Source organism: Oncorhynchus nerka, linkage group LG1, assembly GCF_034236695.1.
Source record: "Oncorhynchus nerka isolate Pitt River linkage group LG1, Oner_Uvic_2.0, whole genome shotgun sequence".
Taxonomy (NCBI): domain Eukaryota; kingdom Metazoa; phylum Chordata; class Actinopteri; order Salmoniformes; family Salmonidae; genus Oncorhynchus; species Oncorhynchus nerka.
In genome coordinates, this window is record NC_088396.1 from 50,840,530 (window position 1) to 50,862,822 (window position 22,293).

The 22,293-nt window shown below is 48.1% G+C and overlaps 1 protein-coding gene across 1 annotated transcript in view; it reads right to left on the bottom strand.

Moving 5' to 3' along the window:
- ints6 (integrator complex subunit 6) overlaps positions 1-22,293 on the bottom strand; it is a 60,764-nt gene that overhangs the window by 29,898 nt on the left and 8,573 nt on the right. Inside the window, exons 4-5 of the mRNA XM_065019597.1 lie at positions 21,149-21,238; positions 9,342-9,525 (exon numbers count right to left, since the gene is read on the bottom strand). Coding sequence (XP_064875669.1) covers positions 9,342-9,525; positions 21,149-21,238 — 274 coding nt within the window. The remainder of the gene's footprint in view (positions 1-9,341; positions 9,526-21,148; positions 21,239-22,293) is intronic.

A 22,293-nucleotide genomic window follows, 5' to 3' on the forward strand; every position in this document is an offset into this window, starting at 1 on the left:
CAGTGGTACCCAGTGGTAGTGGTATGTAGAGTCCCAGTGGTAGTGGTATGTAGAGTCCCAGTAGTAGCGGTATGTAGAGTCCCAGTAGTAGCAGTACGTAGAGTCCCAGTAGTAGCAGTATGTAGAGTCCCAGTAGCAGCAGTAGCATGTAGAGTCCCAGTAGCAGCAGTAGTATGTAGAGTCCCAGGGGTAGCAGAAGTAGTAGCAGTATGTAGAGTCCCAGTAGCAGTAGTAGGTATGTAGAGTCCCAGTGGTAGCAGTGGGGACCGTGTAGGGAGGCCCAGTAGAGGTCCCAGTGGAGCAGTGTGTAGAGTCCCAGTGGTAGCAGTAGCATGTAGAGTCCCAGTGGTAGCAGTGTGTCCCAGTGGTAGCAGTATGTAGAGTCCCAGTGGAGCAGTGTGTCCCAGTGGTAGCGCAGTAGAGTCCCAGTGGTAGCGTGTAGAGTCCCAGTGGTAGGCTATGTAGAGTCCCAGTAGGGACCCAGTGTAGCAGTACGAGAGTCCCAGTAGTAGCAGTACGTAGAGTCCCAGTGGTAGCAGTATGTAGAGTCCAGGGTATGTAGAGTCCCAGTAGTAGCCATGTAGAGTCCCAGTAGTAGCAGTGAGTCCCAGTGGTAGAGTATGTAGAGTCCAGTAGTAGCAGTATGTGTCCCAGTAGCAGCAGTAGCATGTAGAGTCCCAGTAGCAGCAGTAGTATGTAGAGTCCCAGGGGTAGCAGAAGTAGTAGCAGTATGTAGAGTCCCAGTAGCAGCAGTAGTAGTAGTATGTAGAGTCCCAGTAGCAGCAGTAGTAGTATGTAGAGTCCCAGTAGCCAGTAGTAGCATGTAGAGTCGCAGTATGTAGAGTCCCAGTGGTAGCAGTATGTAGAGTCCCAGTGGTAGCAGTATGTAGAGTCCCAGTGGAGCAGTATGTAGAGTCCCAGTAGCAGCAGTAGAGAGTCCAGTAGGCAGTAGTAGCAGTATGTAGAGTCCCAGTAGAAGCAGTATGTAGAGTCCAGGGACCAGTATGTAGAGTCCCAGTGGTAGCAGTATGTAGAGTCCCAGTAGGCAGTAGTAGTATGTAGAGTCCCAGTGGTAGCAGCATGGAGTCCCAGTGGTAGCAGTGTGTAGAGTCCCAGTGGTAGCAGTGTGTAGAGTCCCAGTGGTAGCAGTAGCATGTAGAGTCCCAGTGGTAGCAGTATGTAGAGTCCCAGTGGTAGCAGTAGTAGAGTCCCAGTGGTAGCAGTATGTAGAGTCCCAGTAGTAGCAGTATGTAGAGCCCAGGGAGCAGTATGTAGAGGCCCAGTAGCAGCAGTAGAGGGCCCAGTAGCAGCAGTAGTAGCAGTATGTAGAGTCCCAGTAGCAGGTATGTAGAGTCCCAGTAGAAGCAGTATGTAGGTCCCAGTAGAAGCAGTATGTAGAGTCCCTGGGTAGCAGTAGAATGTAGAGTCCCAGTGGTAGCAGTAGCATGTAGAGTCCCAGTGGACCAGTAGCATGTAGAATCCCAGTGGTAGCAGTATGTAGAGTCCCAGTGGTAGCAGTATGTAGAGTCCCAGTGGTAGCAGTATGTAGAGTCCCAGGGGAGCAGTATGTAGAGGTAGCAGCAGTAGTAGTATGTAGAGTCCCAGTGGTAGCAGTGTGTAGAGTCCCAGTGGTAGCAGGCATGTAGAGTCCCAGTGGAGCAGTAGCATGTAGAGTCCCAGTGGTAGCAGTAGCATGTAGAGTCCCAGTGGTAGCAGTAGCATGTAGAGTCCCAGTGGTAGCAGTATGTAGAGTCCCAGTGGTAGCAGTATGTAGAGTCCCAGTGGTCCAGTGGTAGCAGTATGTAGAGTCCCAGTGGTAGCAGTATGTAGAGTCCCAGTGGTAGCAGTATGTAGAGTCCCAGTGGTAGCAGTATGTAGAGTCCCAGTGGTAGCGGTATGTAGAGTCCCAGTGGTAGCGGTATGTAGAGTCCCAGTGGTAGTGGTATGTAGAGTCCCAGTAGTAGCAGTAGAGTCCCAGTAGCAGTGTAGTCCCAGTAGTAGCAGTAGAGAGTCCCAGTGGTAGCAGTATGTAGAGTCCCAGTGGTAGTGGTATGTAGAGTCCCAGTAGTAGCGGTGTGTAGAGTCCCAGTAGTAGCAGTACGTAGAGTCCCAGTGGTAGCAGTATGTAGAGTCCCAGTGGTAGTATGTAGAGTCCCAGTAGCAGTATGTAGAGTCCCAGTAGCAGCAGTAGTAGTATGTAGAGTCCCAGTAGCAGCAGTAGTAGCATGTAGAGTCGCAGTATGTAGAGTCCCAGTGGTAGCAGTATGTAGAGTCCCAGTGGTAGCAGTATGTAGAGTCCCAGTAGCAGCAGTATGTAGAGTCCCAGTAGCAGCAGTATGTAGAGTCCCAGTAGCAGCAGTATGTAGAGTCCCAGTAGCAGCAGTGTAGGGCCCAGTAGGGTAGTAGCAGTATGTAGAGTCCCAGTAGCAGCAGTATGTAGAGTCCCAGTGTAGCAGTAGTAGCAGTATGTAGAGTCCCAGTAGAAGCAGTATGTAGAGTCCCAGTAGAAGCAGTATGAGAGTCCCAGTGGTAGCAGTGTGAGTCCTAGTAGCAGCAGTAGCAGTATGTAGAGTCCCAGTGGTAGCAGCATGTAGAGTCCCAGTGGTAGCAGTGTGTAGAGTCCCAGTGGTAGCAGTAGCATGTAGAGTCCCAGTGGTAGCAGTAGCATGTAGAGTCCCAGTGGTAGCAGTATGTAGAGTCCCAGTGGTAGCAGTATGTAGAGTCCCAGTGGTAGCAGTATGTAGAGTCCCAGTAGCAGCAGTATGTAGAGGCCCAGTAGCAGCAGTAGTAGCAGTATGTAGAGAGTCCCAGTAGCAGCAGTATGTAGAGTCCCAGTAGAAGCATATGTAGAGTCCCAGTAGAAGCAGTATGTAGAGTCCCTGTAGTAGCATCAGTATGTAGAGTCCCAGTAGCAGCAGTAGCATGTAGAGTCCCAGTAGCAGCAGTAGCATGTAGAGTCCCAGTAGCAGCAGTAGTATGTAGAGTCCCAGGGTAGCAGAAGTAGTAGCAGTATGTAGAGTCCCAGTAGCAGCAGTAGTAGTAGTATGAGAGTCCCAGTGGTAGCAGTATGTAGAGTCCCAGTAGCAGCAGTAGTATGTAGAGTCCCAGTGGTAGCAGTATGTAGAGTCCCAGTGGTAGCAGTGTGTAGAGTCCCAGTGGTAGCAGTAGCATGTAGAGTCCCAGTGGTAGCAGTAGCATGTCCCAGAGTCCCAGTGGTAGCAGTATGTAGAGTCCCAGTGGTAGCAGTATGTAGAGTCCCAGTGGCAGCAGTAGTAGTAGAGTCCCAGTGGTAGCAGTATGTAGAGTCCCAGTGGTAGCAGTAGCATGTAGAGTCCCAGTGGTAGCAGTAGCATGTAGAGTCCCAGTAGCAGTAGCATGTAGAGTCCCAGTGGTAGCAGTATGTAGAGTCCCAGTGGTAGAGTAGAGTCCCAGTAGTAGCAGTATGTAGAGTCCAGTGGTAGCAGTATGTAGAGTGTGGTAGCAGTATGTAGAGTCCCAGTAGCAGCAGTATGTAGAGTCCCAGTAGCAGCAGTATGTAGAGTCCCAGTGCAGTATGTAGAGTCCCAGTAGCAGCAGTATGTAGAGTCCCAGTGGTAGCAGTAGCAGTAGTAGTATGTAGAGTCCCAGTGGTAGTAGTATGTAGAGTCCCAGTGGTAGCAGTATGTAGAGTCCCAGTGGTAGCAGTATGTAGAGTCCCAGTAGCAGCAGTATGTAGAGTCCCAGTAGGTAGCAGTATGTAGAGGCCCAGTAGCAGCAGTAGCAGTATGTAGAGTCCCAGTAGTAGCAGTAGTATGTAGAGTCCCAGTAGCAGTAGTAGCAGTATGTAGAGTCCCAGTAGCAGTATGTAGAGTCCCAGTAGTAGCAGTATGTAGAGTCCCAGTGGTAGCAGTATGTAGAGTCCCAGTAGTAGCAGTATGTAGAGTCCCAGTGGTAGCAGTGTGTAGAGTCCCAGTGGTAGCAGTAGCATGTAGAGTCCCAGTGGTGTAGCCCAGTGGTAGCAGTGTAGAGTCCCAGTGGTAGCAGTATGTAGAGTCCCAGTGGTAGCAGTATGTAGAGTCCCAGTAGTAGCAGTATGTAGAGTCCCAGTGGTAGCCCTGTAGTAGCATCAGTATGTAGAGTCCCAGTAGCATGTAGCAGTATGTAGAGTCCCAGTGTAGAGTCCCAGTAGCAGCAGTATGTAGAGTCCCAGTAGCAGCAGTATGTAGAGTCCCAGTAGCAGCAGTATGTAGAGGCCCAGGTATGTAGAGTCCCAGTAGCAGCAGTATGTAGTAGTAGTCCCAGTAGCAGTATGTAGAGTCCCAGTAGAAGCAGTATGTAGAGTCCCAGTAGAAGCAGTATGTAGAGTCCCAGTGGTAGCAGTATGTAGAGTCCCAGTAGCAGCAGTAGTAGTATGTAGAGTCCCAGTGGTAGTGGCAGTAGTAGTGTAGAGTCCCAGTGGTAGCAGTAGTAGAGTCCCAGTGGTAGCAGTAGCATGTAGAGTCCCAGTGGTAGCAGTATGTAGAGTCCCAGCAGTGGTAGCAACAGTATGTAGAGTCCCAGCAGTAGTAGAGGCCCAGTAGTAGCAGTATGTAGAGTCCCAGTAGCAGCAGTATGTAGAGTCCCAGTAGTAGTATGTAGAGTCCCATCAGTATGTAGAGTCAGCAGCAGTAGGTAGAGTCCCAGTAGCAGCAGTAGCAGTAGTCCCAGTAGCAGTATATGTAGAGTCCCAGTAGCAGAAGTAGTAGTATGTAGAGTCCCAGTAGCAGCAGTAGTAGCAGTATGTAGAGTCCCAGTGGTAGCAGTATGTAGAGTCCCAGTAGGTAGTAGTATGTAGAGTCCCAGTGGTAGCAGTATGTAGAGTCCCAGTGGTAGCAGTGTGTAGAGTCCCAGTGGTAGCAGTAGCATGTAGAGTCCCAGTGGTAGCAGTAGCATGTAGAGTCCCAGTGGTAGCAGTAGCATGTAGAATCCCAGTGGTAGCAGTATGTAGAGTCCCAGTGGTAGCAGTATGTAGAGTCCCAGTAGCAGCAGTAGTAGTATGTAGAGTCCCAGTGGTAGCAGTGTGTAGAGTCCCAGTGGTAGCAGTAGCATGTAGAGTCCCAGTGGTAGCAGTAGCATGTAGAGTCCCAGTGGTAGCAGTAGCATGTAGAGTCCCAGTGGTAGCAGTAGCATGTAGAGTCCCAGTGGTAGCAGTAGCATGTAGAATCCCAGTGGTAGCAGTATGTAGAGTCCCAGTGGTATGAGTATGTAGAGTCCCAGTGGTAGCAGTATGTAGAGTCCCAGTGGTAGCAGTATGTAGAGTCCCAGTGGTAGCGGTATGTAGAGTCCCAGTAGCAGCAGTATGTAGAGTCCCAGTAGCAGCAGTATGTAGAGTCCCAGTAGCAGCAGTATGTAGAGTCCCAGTAGAAGCAGTATGTAGAGTCCCAGTGGTAGCAGTATGTAGAGTCCCAGTAGCAGCAGTAGTAGTATGTAGAGTCCCAGTGGTAGCAGTAGTCCCAGCAGTGTGTAGAGTCCCAGTGGTAGCAGTAGCATGTAGAGTCCCAGTGGTAGCAGTATGTAGAGTCCCAGTGGTAGCAGTATGTAGAGTCCCAGTAGCAGCAGTATGTAGAGTCCCAGTAGCAGCAGTATGTAGAGGCCCAGTAGCAGCAGTATGTAGAGGCCCAGTAGCAGCAGTAGTAGCAGTATGTAGAGTCCCAGTAGCAGCAGTATGTAGAGTCCCAGTAGAAGCAGTATGTAGAGTCCCAGTAGAAGCAGTATGTAGAGTCCCTGTGGTAGCAGTAGCATGTAGAGTCCCAGTGGTAGCAGTAGCATGTAGAGTCCCAGTGGTAGCAGTAGCATGTAGAATCCCAGTGGTAGCAGTATGTAGAGTCCCAGTGGTAGCAGTATGTAGAGTCCCAGTGGTAGCAGTATGTAGAGTCCCAGTAGTAGCAGTATGTAGAGTCCCAGTAGCAGCAGTAGTAGTATGTAGAGTCCCAGTGGTAGCAGTGTGTAGAGTCCCAGTGGTAGCAGTAGCATGTAGAGTCCCAGTGGTAGCAGTAGCATGTAGAGTCCCAGTGGTAGCAGTAGCATGTAGAGTCCCAGTGGTAGCAGTAGCATGTAGAGTCCCAGTGGTAGCAGTATGTAGAGTCCCAGTGGTAGCAGTATGTAGAGTCCCAGTGGTAGCAGTATGTAGAGTCCCAGTGGTCCAGTGGTAGCAGTATGTAGAGTCCCAGTGGTAGCAGTATGTAGAGTCCCAGTGGTAGCAGTATGTAGAGTCCCAGTGGTAGCAGTATGTAGAGTCCCAGTGGTAGCGGTATGTAGAGTCCCAGTGGTAGCGGTATGTAGAGTCCCAGTGGTAGTGGTATGTAGAGTCCCAGTAGTAGCAGTACGTAGAGTCCCAGTAGTAGCAGTACGTAGAGTCCCAGTGGTAGCAGTATGTAGAGTCCCAGTGGTAGTGGTATGTAGAGTCCCAGTAGTAGTGGTATGTAGAGTCCCAGTAGTAGCAGTACGTAGAGTCCCAGTGGTAGCAGTATGTAGAGTCCCAGTGGTAGCAGTATGTAGAGTCCCAGTAGTAGCAGTATGTAGAGTCCCAGTAGCAGCAGTAGCATGTAGAGTCCCAGTAGCAGCAGTAGTATGTAGAGTCCCAGGGGTAGCAGAAGTAGTAGCAGTATGTAGAGTCCCAGTAGCAGCAGTAGTAGTATGTAGAGTCCCAGTAGCAGCAGTAGTAGCATGTAGAGTCGCAGTATGTAGAGTCCCAGTGGTAGCAGTATGTAGAGTCCCAGTGGTAGCAGTATGTAGAGTCCCAGTAGCAGCAGTATGTAGAGTCCCAGTAGCAGCAGTATGTAGAGTCCCAGTAGCAGCAGTATGTAGAGTCCCAGTAGCAGCAGTATGTAGAGGCCCAGTAGCAGCAGTAGTAGCAGTATGTAGAGTCCCAGTAGCAGCAGTATGTAGAGTCCCAGTAGCAGCAGTAGTAGCAGTATGTAGAGTCCCAGTAGAAGCAGTATGTAGAGTCCCAGTAGAAGCAGTATGTAGAGTCCCAGTGGTAGCAGTATGTAGAGTCCTAGTAGCAGCAGTAGTAGTATGTAGAGTCCCAGTGGTAGCAGCATGTAGAGTCCCAGTGGTAGCAGTGTGTAGAGTCCCAGTGGTAGCAGTAGCATGTAGAGTCCCAGTGGTAGCAGTAGCATGTAGAGTCCCAGTGGTAGCAGTATGTAGAGTCCCAGTGGTAGCAGTATGTAGAGTCCCAGTAGCAGCAGTATGTAGAGTCCCAGTAGCAGCAGTATGTAGAGGCCCAGTAGCAGCAGTAGTAGCAGTATGTAGAGTCCCAGTAGCAGCAGTATGTAGAGTCCCAGTAGAAGCAGTATGTAGAGTCCCAGTAGAAGCAGTATGTAGAGTCCCTGTAGTAGCATCAGTATGTAGAGTCCCAGTAGCAGCAGTAGCATGTAGAGTCCCAGTAGCAGCAGTAGCATGTAGAGTCCCAGTAGCAGCAGTAGTATGTAGAGTCCCAGGGGTAGCAGAAGTAGTAGCAGTATGTAGAGTCCCAGTAGCAGCAGTAGTAGTAGTATGTAGAGTCCCAGTGGTAGCAGTATGTAGAGTCCCAGTAGCAGCAGTAGTAGTATGTAGAGTCCCAGTGGTAGCAGTATGTAGAGTCCCAGTGGTAGCAGTGTGTAGAGTCCCAGTGGTAGCAGTAGCATGTAGAGTCCCAGTGGTAGCAGTAGCATGTAGAGTCCCAGTGGTAGCAGTAGCATGTAGAATCCCAGTGGTAGCAGTATGTAGAGTCCCAGTGGTAGCAGTATGTAGAGTCCCAGTAGCAGCAGTAGTAGTATGTAGAGTCCCAGTGGTAGCAGTGTGTAGAGTCCCAGTGGTAGCAGTAGCATGTAGAGTCCCAGTGGTAGCAGTAGCATGTAGAGTCCCAGTGGTAGCAGTAGCATGTAGAGTCCCAGTGGTAGCAGTAGCATGTAGAGTCCCAGTGGTAGCAGTAGCATGTAGAATCCCAGTGGTAGCAGTATGTAGAGTCCCAGTGGTATGAGTATGTAGAGTCCCAGTGGTAGCAGTATGTAGAGTCCCAGTGGTAGCAGTATGTAGAGTCCCAGTGGTAGCAGTATGTAGAGTCCCAGTGGTAGCAGTATGTAGAGTCCCAGTGGTAGCGGTATGTAGAGTCCCAGTGGTAGCGGTATGTAGAGTCCCAGTGGTAGCGGTATGTAGAGTCCCAGTAGTAGCAGTATGTAGAGTCCCAGTAGTAGCAGTATGTAGAGTCCCAGTGGTAGCAGTATGTAGAGTCCCAGTGGTAGTCCCAGTAGCAGCAGTTGAAGCCATTGTCCATCTGACCCATGTGGCATCGAGCAGAAAGCCTGACTTCATAATCTTGACCTCCATCGGCACTTTTCACTCACTGTGTCCTATTCACCAAGCTGCACTATGATTAGGACTCACATGCCCACACCACCCCTGGCTATTGGCCCATCACCGCTCCACTGTAGGTCACAGTAGGCTCAGGTTAGGCGGTGCTGGCTCATTCTAGACAATGAAGGCAGCTGGCTTAATTCTAGCATTATGCTTTTAGGTTCAGGCTTACACACTGTATGCTCATACTGTACTTGTGTGTTGTGTTGGACACATGCTGGAGTTCTCTAGGAAGCTACACCCCGGCGTTCTCTAGGCAGCTACACCCCGGCGTTCTCTAGGAAGCTACACCCCGGCGTTCTCTAGGAAGCTACACCCCGGCGTTCTCTAGGAAGCTACACCCCGGCGTTCTCTAGGAAGCTACACCCCGGCGTTCTCTAGGAAGCTACACCCGGCGTTCTCTAGGAAGCTACACCCGGCGTTCTCTAGGAAGCTACACCCGGCGTTCTCTAGGAAGCTACACCCCGGCGTTCTCTAAGACAGCTACACCCGGCGTTCTCTAGGCAGCTACACCCCGCGTTCTCTAGGCAGCTACACCCCGGCATTCTCTAGGCAGCTACACCCCGGCGTTCTCTAGGCAGCTACACACCGGCGTTCTCTAGGCAGCTACACACCGGCGTTCTCTAAGACAGCTACACCCGGCGTTCTCTAGGCAGCTACGCCCGGCGTTCTCTAGACAGCTACGCCCGGCGTTCTCTAGACAGCTACACCCGGCGTTCTCTAGACAGCTACACCCAGCGTTCTCTAGGAAGCTACACCCGGCGTTCTCTAGGAAGCTACACCCAGGCGGTCTCTAGACAGCTACACCTGACGTGCTCAGCTCCTTAGCTACTTATTGTTGTATATTGATAAGGCATTATTGAGGAAAGAGCTTGCAAGTAATCATTTCAATGTGCCGTTTACACCCGCTGTATCGTGTGCATGTGAGAAATAAACTTTGATTTGACACTGCGGCAGTGACATACTACACACGAACAGCGCCTCACCTCCGGTGACCTCGCACATGGGGGTGATGGCCGAGTCGTCGGGGGGGACCCCTCCCAGTGGTTCAGGCTCTACAGTGGCGTGTCCAGGGATCCTCAGCACCAGGGAGAACAAACGCTGGTCCCAACGGAACGGCTCCTTGGTCAGCTCACTGCCCGGCAGAGGAGTGGTCAGGGGAAGGTGGAGCTGGAGGAGGAGGGAGAAACCATTCGAATTACACAAGAAGAGTTTTTGAGAGCGAGAGACGTTTATAAACATGCAAACCTCACCGGACACTTGGAATGACAAATACATTTTACACATACCTGTACATGTTATTAAAATTATTTTACTCACAGCGCTGACTCACGTCAGCAAAGCCAAGCTCTAAAATAGAACTTGGTCCTACTTGACACACCTTTCCCCATCTACTGTTTTCAGGAGCATACAACCCCACGTGGGTATTTGACAGATGAACGAGGGGAGATATATATATATATAACTAACTAACTCAGAGAACATAATTTGAAGTCATAAGAATTTAACATTTTAATTACCATTTTCAAAGTCATGTTCACCCATCCTTGACCTTTCCTAAATAAGTCTATACAACACACTATCGTTGTTAGAATTTCGATATCGCAAACAGAGAGGAGGACGACGTGTCACACCCCAAGCAGGTGTTTATAGTCAGAGTAGAAAACACAACAATCCAGGTATGAATCTGGGTCCAAATTCTGCAAACAAAAATGATTTTTAGGTACAATAAAATAACCCAATGTTCATCTCCCAGGTCAAATGATCTAGCAATAGCAAGCTAGAGAAATGGCCATGAATGTTTGTGTGTTTAACATGCCCCGTAATAGTTGCTTTTAATATTTGATCCTGTAATGTCATGATCCCGTGTGTATGGAAGAAAAATTAAATAAAAAAAAATCAACATGTGCGTGATGGTGGACGCACGCGTGGCAAGTGTCGTCAGCATGTCGCACTACTTTATGTCGCGCAACAACGCGCGTCACCGAGGGCGCAACGCTGCCAGCCCCACCGAGGGCGCAACGCTGCCAGCCCCACCGAGGGCGCAACGCTGCCAGCCCCACCGAGGGCGCAACGCTGCCAGCCCCACCTAGGGCGCAACGCTGCCAGCCCCACCTAGGGCGCAACGCTGCCAGCCCCACCGAGGGCGCAACGCTGCCAGCCCCACCGAGGGCGCAACGCTGCCAGCCCCACCGAGGGCGCAACGCTGCCAGCCCCACCGAGGCGCAACGCTGCCAGCCCCACGGGCTGCCAGCCCCACCGAGGGCGCAACGCTGCCAGCCCCACCGAGGGCGCAACGCTGCCAGCCCCACCGAGGCGCAACGCTGCCAGCCCCACCGAGGGCGCAACGCTGCCAGCCCCACCGAGGGCGCAACGCTGCCAGCGTCAGGGAGGGCGCAACGCTGCCAGCGTCAGGGAGGGCGCAACGCTGCCAGCCCCACCGAGGGCGCAACGCTGCCAGCCCCACCGAGGGCGCAATGTGTAGGCTATTATTCCGGCCTGTGTGGTACAGTTTTTCATATGTGTAGTAGTTTGTTGCATTCTTTAGTTTATCAGTGGTGTCAAATTTGAATTCAATCTAAGCCACAGACTGTTAACTTCCTCCATTTCGATTTAAACCTTTATATTACGCAAACCCGAAGACATTCGGGTTTTTAAGAGCTAGTTTCCCAAGTCTCCAATGATCCCAGTACAGGTTGATGTACAAGCCTAAGTGACCACAGAGTCTAAAATGGTCCCAGTACTGGTTGATGGATGTGCTGGCCTAAGTGACCACACAGTCTAAAATGGTCCCAGTACTGGTTGATGGATGTGCTGGCCTAAGTGACCACAGTCTCCAATGGTCCCCGTACTGGTTGATATTGGTCCCAGTAAAATGGTCCCCGATGGTTGATATTGTGGCCTAAGTGACCACACAGTCTAAAATGGTCCCAGTACTGGTTGATGGATGTGCTGGCCTAAGTGACCACACAGTCTAAAATGGTCCCAGTACTGGTTGATGGATGTGCTGGCCTAAGTGACCACACAGTCTCCAATGGTCCCAGTACTGGTCGATGTACAGGCCTAAGTGACCACACAGTCTAAAATGGTCCCAGTACTGGTTGATGGATGTGCTGGCCTAAGTGACCACAGTCTCCAATGGTCCCCGTACTGGTTGATATTGTGGCCTAAGTGACCACACAGTCTAAAATGGTCCCAGTACTGGTTGATGGATGTGCTGGCCTAAGTGACCACACAGTCTAAAATGGTCCCAGTACTGGTTGATGGATGTGCTGGCCTAAGTGACCACACAGTCTAAAATGGTCCCAGTACTGGTTGATGGATGTGCTGGCCTAAGTGACCACAGTCTCCAATGGTCCCAGTACTGGTTGATATTGTGGCCTAAGTGACCACACAGTCTAAAATGGTCCCCGTACTGGTTGATATGCTGGCCTAAGTGACCACACAGTCTAAAATGGTCCCCGTACTGGTTGATATGCTGGCCTAAGTGACCACACAGTCTAAAATGGTCCCCGTACTGGTTGATATGCTGGCCTAAGTAACCACACACACTCAAAATGGACCAACAGCTGGGGTGAGATTTCTTCAGCCTTTCACAAACAGTAGAGAGGGGAAACCACCACCCTGGCAACAAAATGCTGACATTGTATTGAGTATGGCTCAACACTGTGATCACTCATCGTCTTTAATGGTTGTGATTCACAGACACACGATGACCACGATTTGAAAACTGCAACAGATGGAATGACGTCGAGGGACACACCCCGACAACAACCTAAAACGGGTGCAGAAGCACACCAGCAACCCATTGTGTTTATTCCACGGCCAACCATCCCTGTAGCAGAGTCTAGTGCCCCCTTATTACACACTGCCTTTTATTACCCTGTGGCCTCTCAACTTCATAACTCTCCATCTTATCTCTATAAACCCAGCCTACCTCCATTTTCCCTATGCTGCTTCCTTCACTTGTTCTTCTCCTGACGTGATAACATCTAGACTCAGTAATACCTTTAAAAGGGTTGTGGTGTACCGTTTCTTCATTTTAAATCTATTTCCACCCGTGTAATGGTGTCTGTCCTCCTCCTGTTGCTGCTTATTCTGGGGTTCAGACTGGATGTAGTGGTACATGTGCTTCTCATAACACGGCTACATGGACCGTGTGGACGTGGCTGGGGTTAGACACGGCTACGTGGACCCGTGTCGACGTGGCTGGGGTTAGACACGGCTCCTCGGACCCGTGTGGACGTGGCTGGGGTTAGACACGGCTACGTGGACCCGTGTGGACGTGGCTGGGGTTAGACACGGCTAGATGGACCCATGTGGACGTGGCTGGGGTTAGACACGGCTACATGGACCCGTGTCGATGTGGCTGGGGTTAGACACGGCTCCTCGGACCCGTGTGGACGTGGCTGGGGTTAGACACGGCTACATGGACCCGTGTGGACGTGGCTGGGGTTAGACACGGCTACGTGGACCCGTGTGGACGTGGCTGGGGTTAGACACGGCTACGTGGACCCGTGTGGACGTGGCTGGGGTTAGACACGGCTACGTGGACCCGTGTGGACGTGGCTGGGGTTAGACACGGCTACGTGGACCCGTGTGGACGTGGCTGGGGTTAGACACAGCTACGTGGACCCGTGTGGACGTGGCTGGGGTTAGACACGGCTCCTCGGACCCGTGTGGACGTGGCTGGGGTTAGACACGGCTACATGGACCCGTGTCGATGTGGCTGGGGTTAGACACGGCTCCTCGGACCCGTGTGGACGTGGCTGGGGTTAGACACGGCTCCTCGGACCCGTGTGGACGTGGCTGGGGTTAGACACGGCTACATGGACCCGTGTGGACGTGGCTGGGGTTAGACACGGCTACGTGGACCCGTGTGGACGTGGCTGGGGTTAGACACGGCTCCTCGGACCCGTGTGGACGTGGCTGGGGTTAGACACGGCTACATGGACCCGTGTGGACGTGGCTGGGGTTAGACACGGCTAGATGGACCCGTGTGGACGTGGCTGGGGTTAGACACGGCTACATGGACCCGTGTGGAGGTGGCTGGGATTAGACACGGCTCCATGGACCCGTGTTGATATAGGGTGTATAGACATGGTATCCTTGTTTTAAGTCTGTTAAGTGTCTCTCATTCTCCAGGAGTTGACCTAGTATTTTAAATTAAACTTAAATTTAACTTATAAATCCAATTTCTCCATTTGTAAATCATGCCAAGTTCACATGCTCGTCGGAACTCTGAAATGTCCGACTTGCTAACTGGTTGTCGTTATACAGGTGTCCCGTTCAACCAATTAGAAAGTTGGGTATTTCAGTTTCTTAGTGCCGACGTGAACTTGGTTTTACATTGTTTTATTTGTGCTGGTCTAATTCCTACAATGGACAAGCAGAAGAATCTGTGCACTCTCAGATAGTAATCATATTTCATATGATGCTCTTTGATGTCCCAGGTTTATGATTAATACATTTTTCCAAATCTTTACTTCAAGTCAGATGTTTATACATTATGTGTGCATCGTTTACTATTTACATTTCTTTAAAACAAATGTCATTGTTGGGGGTTCAGGCGTTTGATGGGTTACTAGGTGCATTCGTCAAATGAATATGCTTATTCACTCATGCTTATGGATACATTCTGCAACGAGTTAATCTGGCACAATCTGCAACAGAACATGTCAAGTTAGTTAAAGCAATACAGAACTAATACAGCAGTGCTTTCTGAATGAGATTTCACCTCGCTCACGAAGTGGGCAGAAATAAGGGATTAAATAAAGGACATCCACCAGCTGAAGGAGAAGAGCTGATATAATACAGGTCTGGTACTAATATCACCTGGCTAGCTCAGTGAGGGGGAAAAAAAAGTATTTGATCCCCTGCTGATTTTGTACGTTTGCCCACTGATACAGAAATGTTCAGTCTATAAATTTTAATGGTAGGTTTATTTGAACAGTGAGAGACAAAATAACAAAAAAATCCATTAAAACGCTGGTCAAAAATGTTAGAAATTGATTTGCATTTTGAGGGAAATAAGTATTTGACCCCCTCTCAATCAGAAAGATTTCTGGCTCCCAGGTGTCTTTTATACAGGTAACGAGCTGAGATTAGAAGCACACTCTTAAAGGGAGGGCTCCTAATCTCAGCTTGTTACATTTAAAAGACACCTGTCCACAGAAGCAATCAATCCGATTCCAAACTCTCCACCATGGCCAAGACCAAAGAGCTCTCCAAGGATGTCAGGGACAAGATTGTAGACCTACACAAGGCTGGAATGGGCTACAAGACCATCGCCAAGCAGCTTGGTGAGAAGGTGACAACAGTTGGTGCGATTATTCGCAAATGGAAGAAACACAAAAGAACTGTCAATCTCCCTCGGACTGGGGCTCCATGCAAGATCTCACCTCGTGGAGTTGCAATGATCATGAGAACGGTGAGGAATCAGCCCAGAACTACACAGGAGGATCTTGTCAATGATCTCAAGGCAGCTGGGACCATAGTCACCAAGAAAACATTTGGTAACACACTAAGCCGTGAGGGACTGAAATCCTGCAGCGCCCGCAAGGTCCCCCTGCTCAAGAAAGCACATACACATGCCCGTCTGAAGTTTGCCAATGAACATCAATGATTCAGATGACAACTGGGTGAAAGTGTTGTGGTCAGATGAGACCAAAATGGAGCTCTTTGGCATCAACTCAACTCGCCGTGTTTGGAGGAGGAATGCTGCCTATGACCAAGAACACCATCCCCACCGTCAAAAATGGAGGTGGTAACATTATGCTTTGGGGGTGTTTTTCTGCTAAGGGGACAGGACAACTTCACCGCATCAAAGGGACGATGGAAGGGGCCATGTACCGTCAAATCTTGGGTGAGAACCTCCTTCCCTCAGCCAGGGCATTGAAAATGGGTAGTGGATGGGTATTCCAGCATGACAATGACCCAAAACACATGGCCAAGGCAACAAAGGAGTGGATCAAGAAGAAGCACATTAAGGTCCTGGAGTGGCCTAGCCAGTCTCCAGACCTTAATCCCATAGACAATCTGTGGAGGGAGCTGAAGGTTAGAGTTGCCAAACGTCAGCCACGAAACCTTAATGACTTGGAGAAGATCTGCAAAGAGTGGGACAAAATCCCTCCTGAGATGTGTGCAAACCTGGTGGCCAACTACAAGAAACGTCTGACCTCTGATTGCCAACAAGGGTTTTACCAACAAGTACTAAGTCAAGTTTTGCAGAGGAGTCATTAAAATGCAAATCAAGTTAACATTTTTTACATGCGTTTTTTTCCGGATTCTTTTTTTTGTTATTGTCTCTCACTGTTCAAATAAACCACCATTAAAATTATAGACGGATCATTTCTTTGTCAGTGGGCAAACGTACAAAATCAGCAGGGGATCAAATACTCCCCCCCCCCATTGTATACAGCCTCTTTACTAAAAACTACCCTAGTATTCATGGCACAGTCTGATATGCGAGTCTGAAACTGCTACTAGGATAGAATTATGTACAAGACCAAATACACAAGACAAATATTAGCTAAAAATATAGAACAGTAAATGAAAAATGTTTAATAAAATCTTTCCCTTTGAATCAAGGTCGCTAGTAGCTAGCTAGCTAGCTGACCGCAAACGTGTCAGCCAGACAAGACCTCGCAGGGATTCGTAGTCTTGCATGATGTCTACTTTCATGCTAATTAGCATTTTACAATCAATTGTAAATAGAGCCAAATATATTGATAAAAGTCACCTTGTCCGAGAAAGATTTAGATGGTTACCAACAACGTCACGCCAGAGAACGCCAGGGAAAGACAACATGAAACACACCTTGAAGTGGTTATAAAATCCACTATGGGAAAAACAATTATTGGAACCATTTCAGTGTTTGACAGCTAGGTTTTATGGGTATTATGTCTACTGTGGGGCTCTATTGCGTGTTCATGTTAATGAGTCTGTTATAGAAACGTGAAATTATGTATATTTGCTGCTTTTCATTAAATCAAGTATGACAGTTTTTTTTTTTTTTTGCCTAAAATAAATGCATTCATAAGGACATATTGATACAGTGCCTTCAGAAAGTATTCATACCCCTCATCTTATTACACATTGTGTTATAGCCGGAATTCAAAATTGATAACATTTATTTATTTTCTCAGCATCTACACACAATATCCCATAATGGAAAAGTGAAAACGTTTTAAGAAATGTTGAATTTACACAAGTATTCACACCCCTCAGCGATTAAAGTGATGAGTCTTTATCACACCTGGATTGTACAATGTTTGCGCGTGATTGTTAAAAAAAACTATTCAAGCTGTCAATTTGGTTACTAGATAACCATTTAAGTCTTGCGATACTTTTTTCAAGCACATAAGACAAAAATGTAACTCAGCCAGTCAGGAACATTCAGTATTCTTGGTAAGGAACTCGTGTAGATTTCGCCTTGTGTTTTAGGTTATTGTCCGGCAGAAAGGTGAATCCATCTCCCAGCGTCTGGTGGAAAGCAAATTGAACCAGGTTTCCCGCTAGGATTTTGCATGTTCTTAGCTCCATTACGTCATTTTATTTTATCCTGAAAAACTCCCCAGTCCTTAATGATTACAAGCATACCCATAACATGATGCAGCCATCACTATGCTTGAAGATATGGAGAGCGGTACTTAGTAATGTGTTTTATTGGATTTGTCCCAAACATAACTTTTTGTCCTAAACACAACATTGTAATTGTGCTTTGCCACATTATTTTGCAGTATTTTTTAGGGACTTGTTGCAAACAGGATGCATGTTTTGGAATATTTGTATTCTCTACAGACTTCCTTCTTTTCAATATGTCATTTAGATTAGTTTTGTGGAGAAACTACAGTGTCGTTGATCCATCCTCAGTCTTCTCCTGTCACACCCATTAAAATCCGTAACAGTTTCAAAGTCACCATTGGCCTCACGGTGAAGTCCTGGAGCAGTTTCCTTCCTCTCCAGCAACTGAGTTAGGAAGGACGCCTGTATCTTTATAGTGACTGGGTGTATTGATAAACCATCCAAGTGTAATTAATAACTTCACCATGCTCAAAGGGATATTCAATGTCACCCCCCCCACCACAATCTACCAATATGTGCCCGTCTTTGCGAGACTTTTGAAAACCTCCCTGGTCTTTGTGGTTGAATCTGTGTTTGAAATTCACTGCTCGACTGAATGACCTTACAGATAGTTGTTTGTGTGTGGGGCACAGAGAGAAGGTAGTCATTCAAAAATCAAGTTAAAACACTATTATTGCACACAGAGCGAGTCCATGCTAACTTAATGTGACTTGTTAAGCACATGTTTACTCATGAATTTATTTAAGCCATAACAAAAGGGCTTATAAAAATATAGTTTGTCTTAATTGCACTGACATTATGGGGTAGTGTGTAGACCAGTGACAAAAAAAACATTTTAATTGATGAAAAACATATCAGGCTGTAACAATACTTTCTGAATGCCCTGTAATTTGATTATAAATTTGATCCGTTATACTGTTCAGATCTGGTAAAAGGCAGACGTCGGTAAAAAGAAAATACTTAAAGTAAAGTAAAACATTGTATTGAAATTTAGAGACAAAGTAACAATAGACGGATTAAAATGGACCGGGATCTATCCATCACCAAGACAATTATTTCTCTGTTTATTCATTGACACCACTGCTGCCATGTCATTTTTACATGGCGGGACTGAAACAATTCCAGCCAGAATAACCTACAGTTTTTTGGCAAACAACGCTCAGCCGCGAAGTGGTAGGCCACACAAGCGCACAGAACGAGAACGCAGAGTACTGCAGAGCCTAGCGCGTAAAAGCCATCTGTCCTCACTCCAGAGTTCCAACTGTTTGTCGGGAGCTTCATGAAATATGTTTCCATGGTCGAGCAGACGCACACGAGCCTAAGATCACCATGCGCAATGCCAAGCCTCAGCTGGAGTGGCGTAAAGCTCACCGTCACTGGACTCTGGAGCAGTGGAAACACATCTTCTGGAGGGATGAATCACGCTTCACCGTCTGGCAGTCCGACGGACTAATCTGTTTTTTGGCGGATGCCAGGAGAACGCTACCTGCCCCAATGCATAGTGCCAACTGTAAAGTTTGGTGGAGGAGGAATAATGGCCTGGGGCTGTGTTTCATGGTTCGGGGTAGGGAAGGGAAATCTTAACGCTACAGCATTCAGACGATTCTGCGCTTCCAACTTTGTGGCAACAGTTTGGAAAAGGCCTTGCCCTGTTTTAGCATGACAATTCCCCCGTGCACAAAGCGAGGTCCATATAGATATGGTTTGTGGAGATCGGTACGGAAGAACTTGACTGGCCTGCACCTCAACTCCATCGAGAACCATTAGGATGAATTGGAACACCGACTGCAAGCCAGGCCTTATCGTCCAACAGCAGTACTCAACCTTACTAATGCTCATGGCTGAATGGAAGCAAGTCCCCTGCAGATGTTCCAACATCTAGTGAAAAGCCTTCCCAGCAGGGAGGAGGCCGTTATAGCAGCAAAGGGGGGAAACCAACTCCATATTAATGCCCATGATTCTGGAATGAGATGTTCGACGAGCAAGTGTCCACAAACTGTTGGTCGTGTATGAAGGTAGGGATGAAGTAACACCATCAGTGCCCGACCTCACCAATACTCTTTTTGTTGAATGGAAGCAAATCCCCACAGCAATGTTCCAACATCTATTGGAAAGCCTTCCCAGAAGAGTGGAGGCTGTTATAGCAGCAATGTTCCAACATCTAGTGGAAAGCCTTCCCAGAAGAGCGGAGGCTATTATAGCAGCAATGTTCCAACATCTAGTGGAAAGCCTTCCCAGAAGAGTGGTGGCTGTTATAACAGCAATGTTCCAACATCTAGTGGAAAGTCTTCCCAGAAGAGTGGAGGCTGTTATAGCAGCAATGTTCCAACATCTAGTGGAAAGCCTTCCTAGAAGAGTGGAGGCTGTTATAGCAGAAAGTGGGGGTGGGGGGGACCAACCACATGAATGCCCATGATTTTGGAATGAGATGTTTGAGCAGGTGTCCACATACTTTTTAAGTGTATGTAGGGAGTTTCGTTAGGCAAACAAAGCATGATGGATGCGTAGACTATTTATAGTCAATCTGGTTCCTGCATTGGCCGTACAGCATTAACAGCCGATGCGGAATTCAGGGAATTTATACTTCTAGTTCTAGCTGAGCAAAAGCTGTTATGAAGGAAGTTGTCAAGGAAGTGAGTGCGTTAATACAGGATGTACCACCCCCCCCCCCACCTACCGTCAACGCGAAGCAATACAGAACCCTCAGAACTGTTACAAATATTGGGTGATGCACATCGTCGCCTCCTTCATACAGAGCATCCGGACTGCATTGGCAGATCAAACATAGAAATGGGCTTTATGCAAACCTCACCGGGCCACCGCAAAATAAATGACCGAGCACCTGTGTATCCCAGCACTAAAATATAACTTGCATCTCTATTTGAGATGCTCCGGCATGTCCCCTCCTTATTGGATACCAGGAAGATACAAGCCCACGTGGATGCTTAAAAGGTCAAATGAGGAGAGATTCATTGAAGATAACGAACATAAAAACTAACTTAGGTTTTCTGTTTTATCCGTGTATTAATAGTTGGAGAAAAGATTTTCAAGGAACCAGCTGAAAAGAGCACTATATGCATGTCAGGTACACTAACAACCCACTGTTCAACTCCCAGGACAAACTAGCTAGCAACAGCTAGCTGGCTAAATGACCATGAATCTTTCATGTGTGTTTCAACCTGCCCCAAAATCAATATAGTTGGTTGGGATATTTCAACATGTGTGTCATGATCGTCTGGTGTAGATGGACAAAAATCAACACTCACTTTGCCGGTGTAGTCAGCAAGACAAATTGTCCTGCTGCATGGCCTATCAGGCGTCGATGGAGGCTCTCAGTATTCAGATTGATTGGTTATAACGATACTGAATATTCCCACCTAGCCTACTGGCCAATCAACACTCTCCTTTCTGTGCAGGTCAGTCACATTCAGTGTTCTTTTCATAATGGACAAAATGCTACTGGTTACCTATTAATAGGCTACAGTCAGGCATCACATATTGGTGCCAATCTTTAGTAGTCCAATGCTCCTCCAATCGATGCTGAAATGTGATGTGCTGCTTACAAGTTGGAGATGATTGGCCAGAATAAGGGGCTGTGCAGAATCTCTAATAAAGGCTATTCCTATTCAACAAATACTGTTCGGGTCTAATTTAAAAGGAAATAGACCAGGCTTAGTTGTAATTCTTGATAATACAATTATTAACTGGTTCAACTAAAAAAAGGAATTTAAATAAATGTTTTTTTCTAGATGTATTACTAAATGCATTAGTAGGCTTATGGATCAGGCTAGGACATGTCGCCCCGTTTTTCATTCTGTCTACTAGGAAGGCAACAGAAGCCTCCTGTGACTTGTTCAATGTCCTGCAGCTCAGATAAATAAAAAAATTATAGACAAAGATATAGTATAAGCTGTTCTCAGACAGGTTTAACCAGCCAGCCATGTGTGTGCGGGTGCACCAGCCAGCGTGTGTGTGTGCACCAGCCAGCGTGTGTGTGTGCGGGTGCACCAGCCAGCGTGTGTGTGTGCGGACAATCGAGTCGTTTATGAAAGAGTTAACTTCTGCAGCATCCGCTGTAAAAATTATAACGCCTTGCGGTGGCTCTTCACATACAAACAGAGACAGAGAGTTGTCTGTTCAGCTGACCAACAGGAAGTACTCCTGATTGGCTGTGACCCTGGTCTCCACGGAAACCATGATGACTGACCTCATCCTGGACTCCGCCACTGCTGGTCAGCTTGTTGCCGTCGGTGATGGCCACTATGATGGACGGCTCCAGGAAAAAGGGATTCCTGCCCTGTGAAGAGAGAGAGGAGAAGAAGAGAGGAGGAGAAGAGAGGAGAAGAAGAGAAGAGGAGGAGAAGAGAAGGAGAAGAGAAGAGGAGGAGAAGAGAGGAGAAGAGAGGAGGAGGAGAAGAGAAGGAGAAGAGGGAGAAGAGAAGAGGAGGAGAAGAGAGGAGAAGAAGAGGAGGAGAAGAAGAGGAGGAGAAGAAGAGAGGAGAAGAGAAGAGGAGGAGAAGAGAGGAGGAGGAGAAGAGAGGAGAAGAGAGGAGAAGAGAGGAGAAGAAGAGGAGGAGAAGAAGAGAAGAGGAGGAGAAGAGAAGAGGAGGAGAAGAGAGGAGAGAGAAGAGGAGAAGAGAGGAGAAGAGGAGGAGAAGAGAAGAGAGGAGAAGAGAGGAGAAGAAGAGAGGAGGAGAAGAGAGGAGAAGAAGAGAAGAGGAGGAGAAGAAGAGGAGGAGAAGAGGAGGAGAAGAGAGGAGAAGAAGAGAAGAGGAGGAGAAGAAGAGAAGAGGAGAAGAAGAGAAGAGGAGGAGAAGAAGAGGAGGAGAAGAGAGGAGAAGAAGAGAAGAGGAGGAGAAGAGAGGAGAAGAAGAGAAGAGGAGGAGAAGAAGAGGAGGAGAAGAAGAGGAGGAGAAGAAGAGAAGAGGAGGAGAAGAAGAGAAGAGGAGGAGAAGAAGAGAAGAGGAGAAGAGAGGAGGAGGAGAAGAGAGGAGGAGAGTAAAAAGAAAGAGGTTAAAAAGGTGCACAAATAAATAAATACATCCAACTCAAAAGGACATGTGAAAGAAAGAGGAGCTGAGCCAAAATGTAAGGTTGTAATGAGCTTCTGGAGTGGCGAGGAAGGGTACTTGAGGTCTGGAGCAGTAACAGGAGTACATAGAGCATGGCTGCACCCTACAGGAGATGTGTGTTAGGAGGGTCAAGACACAGTCCATCATTATAGTGAACCTACAGGAGATGTGCGTTAGGAGGGTCAAGATACAGTCCATCATTATAGTGAACCTACAGGAGATGTGCGTTAGGAGGGTCAAGATACAGTCCATCATTATAGTGAACCTACAGGAGATGTGC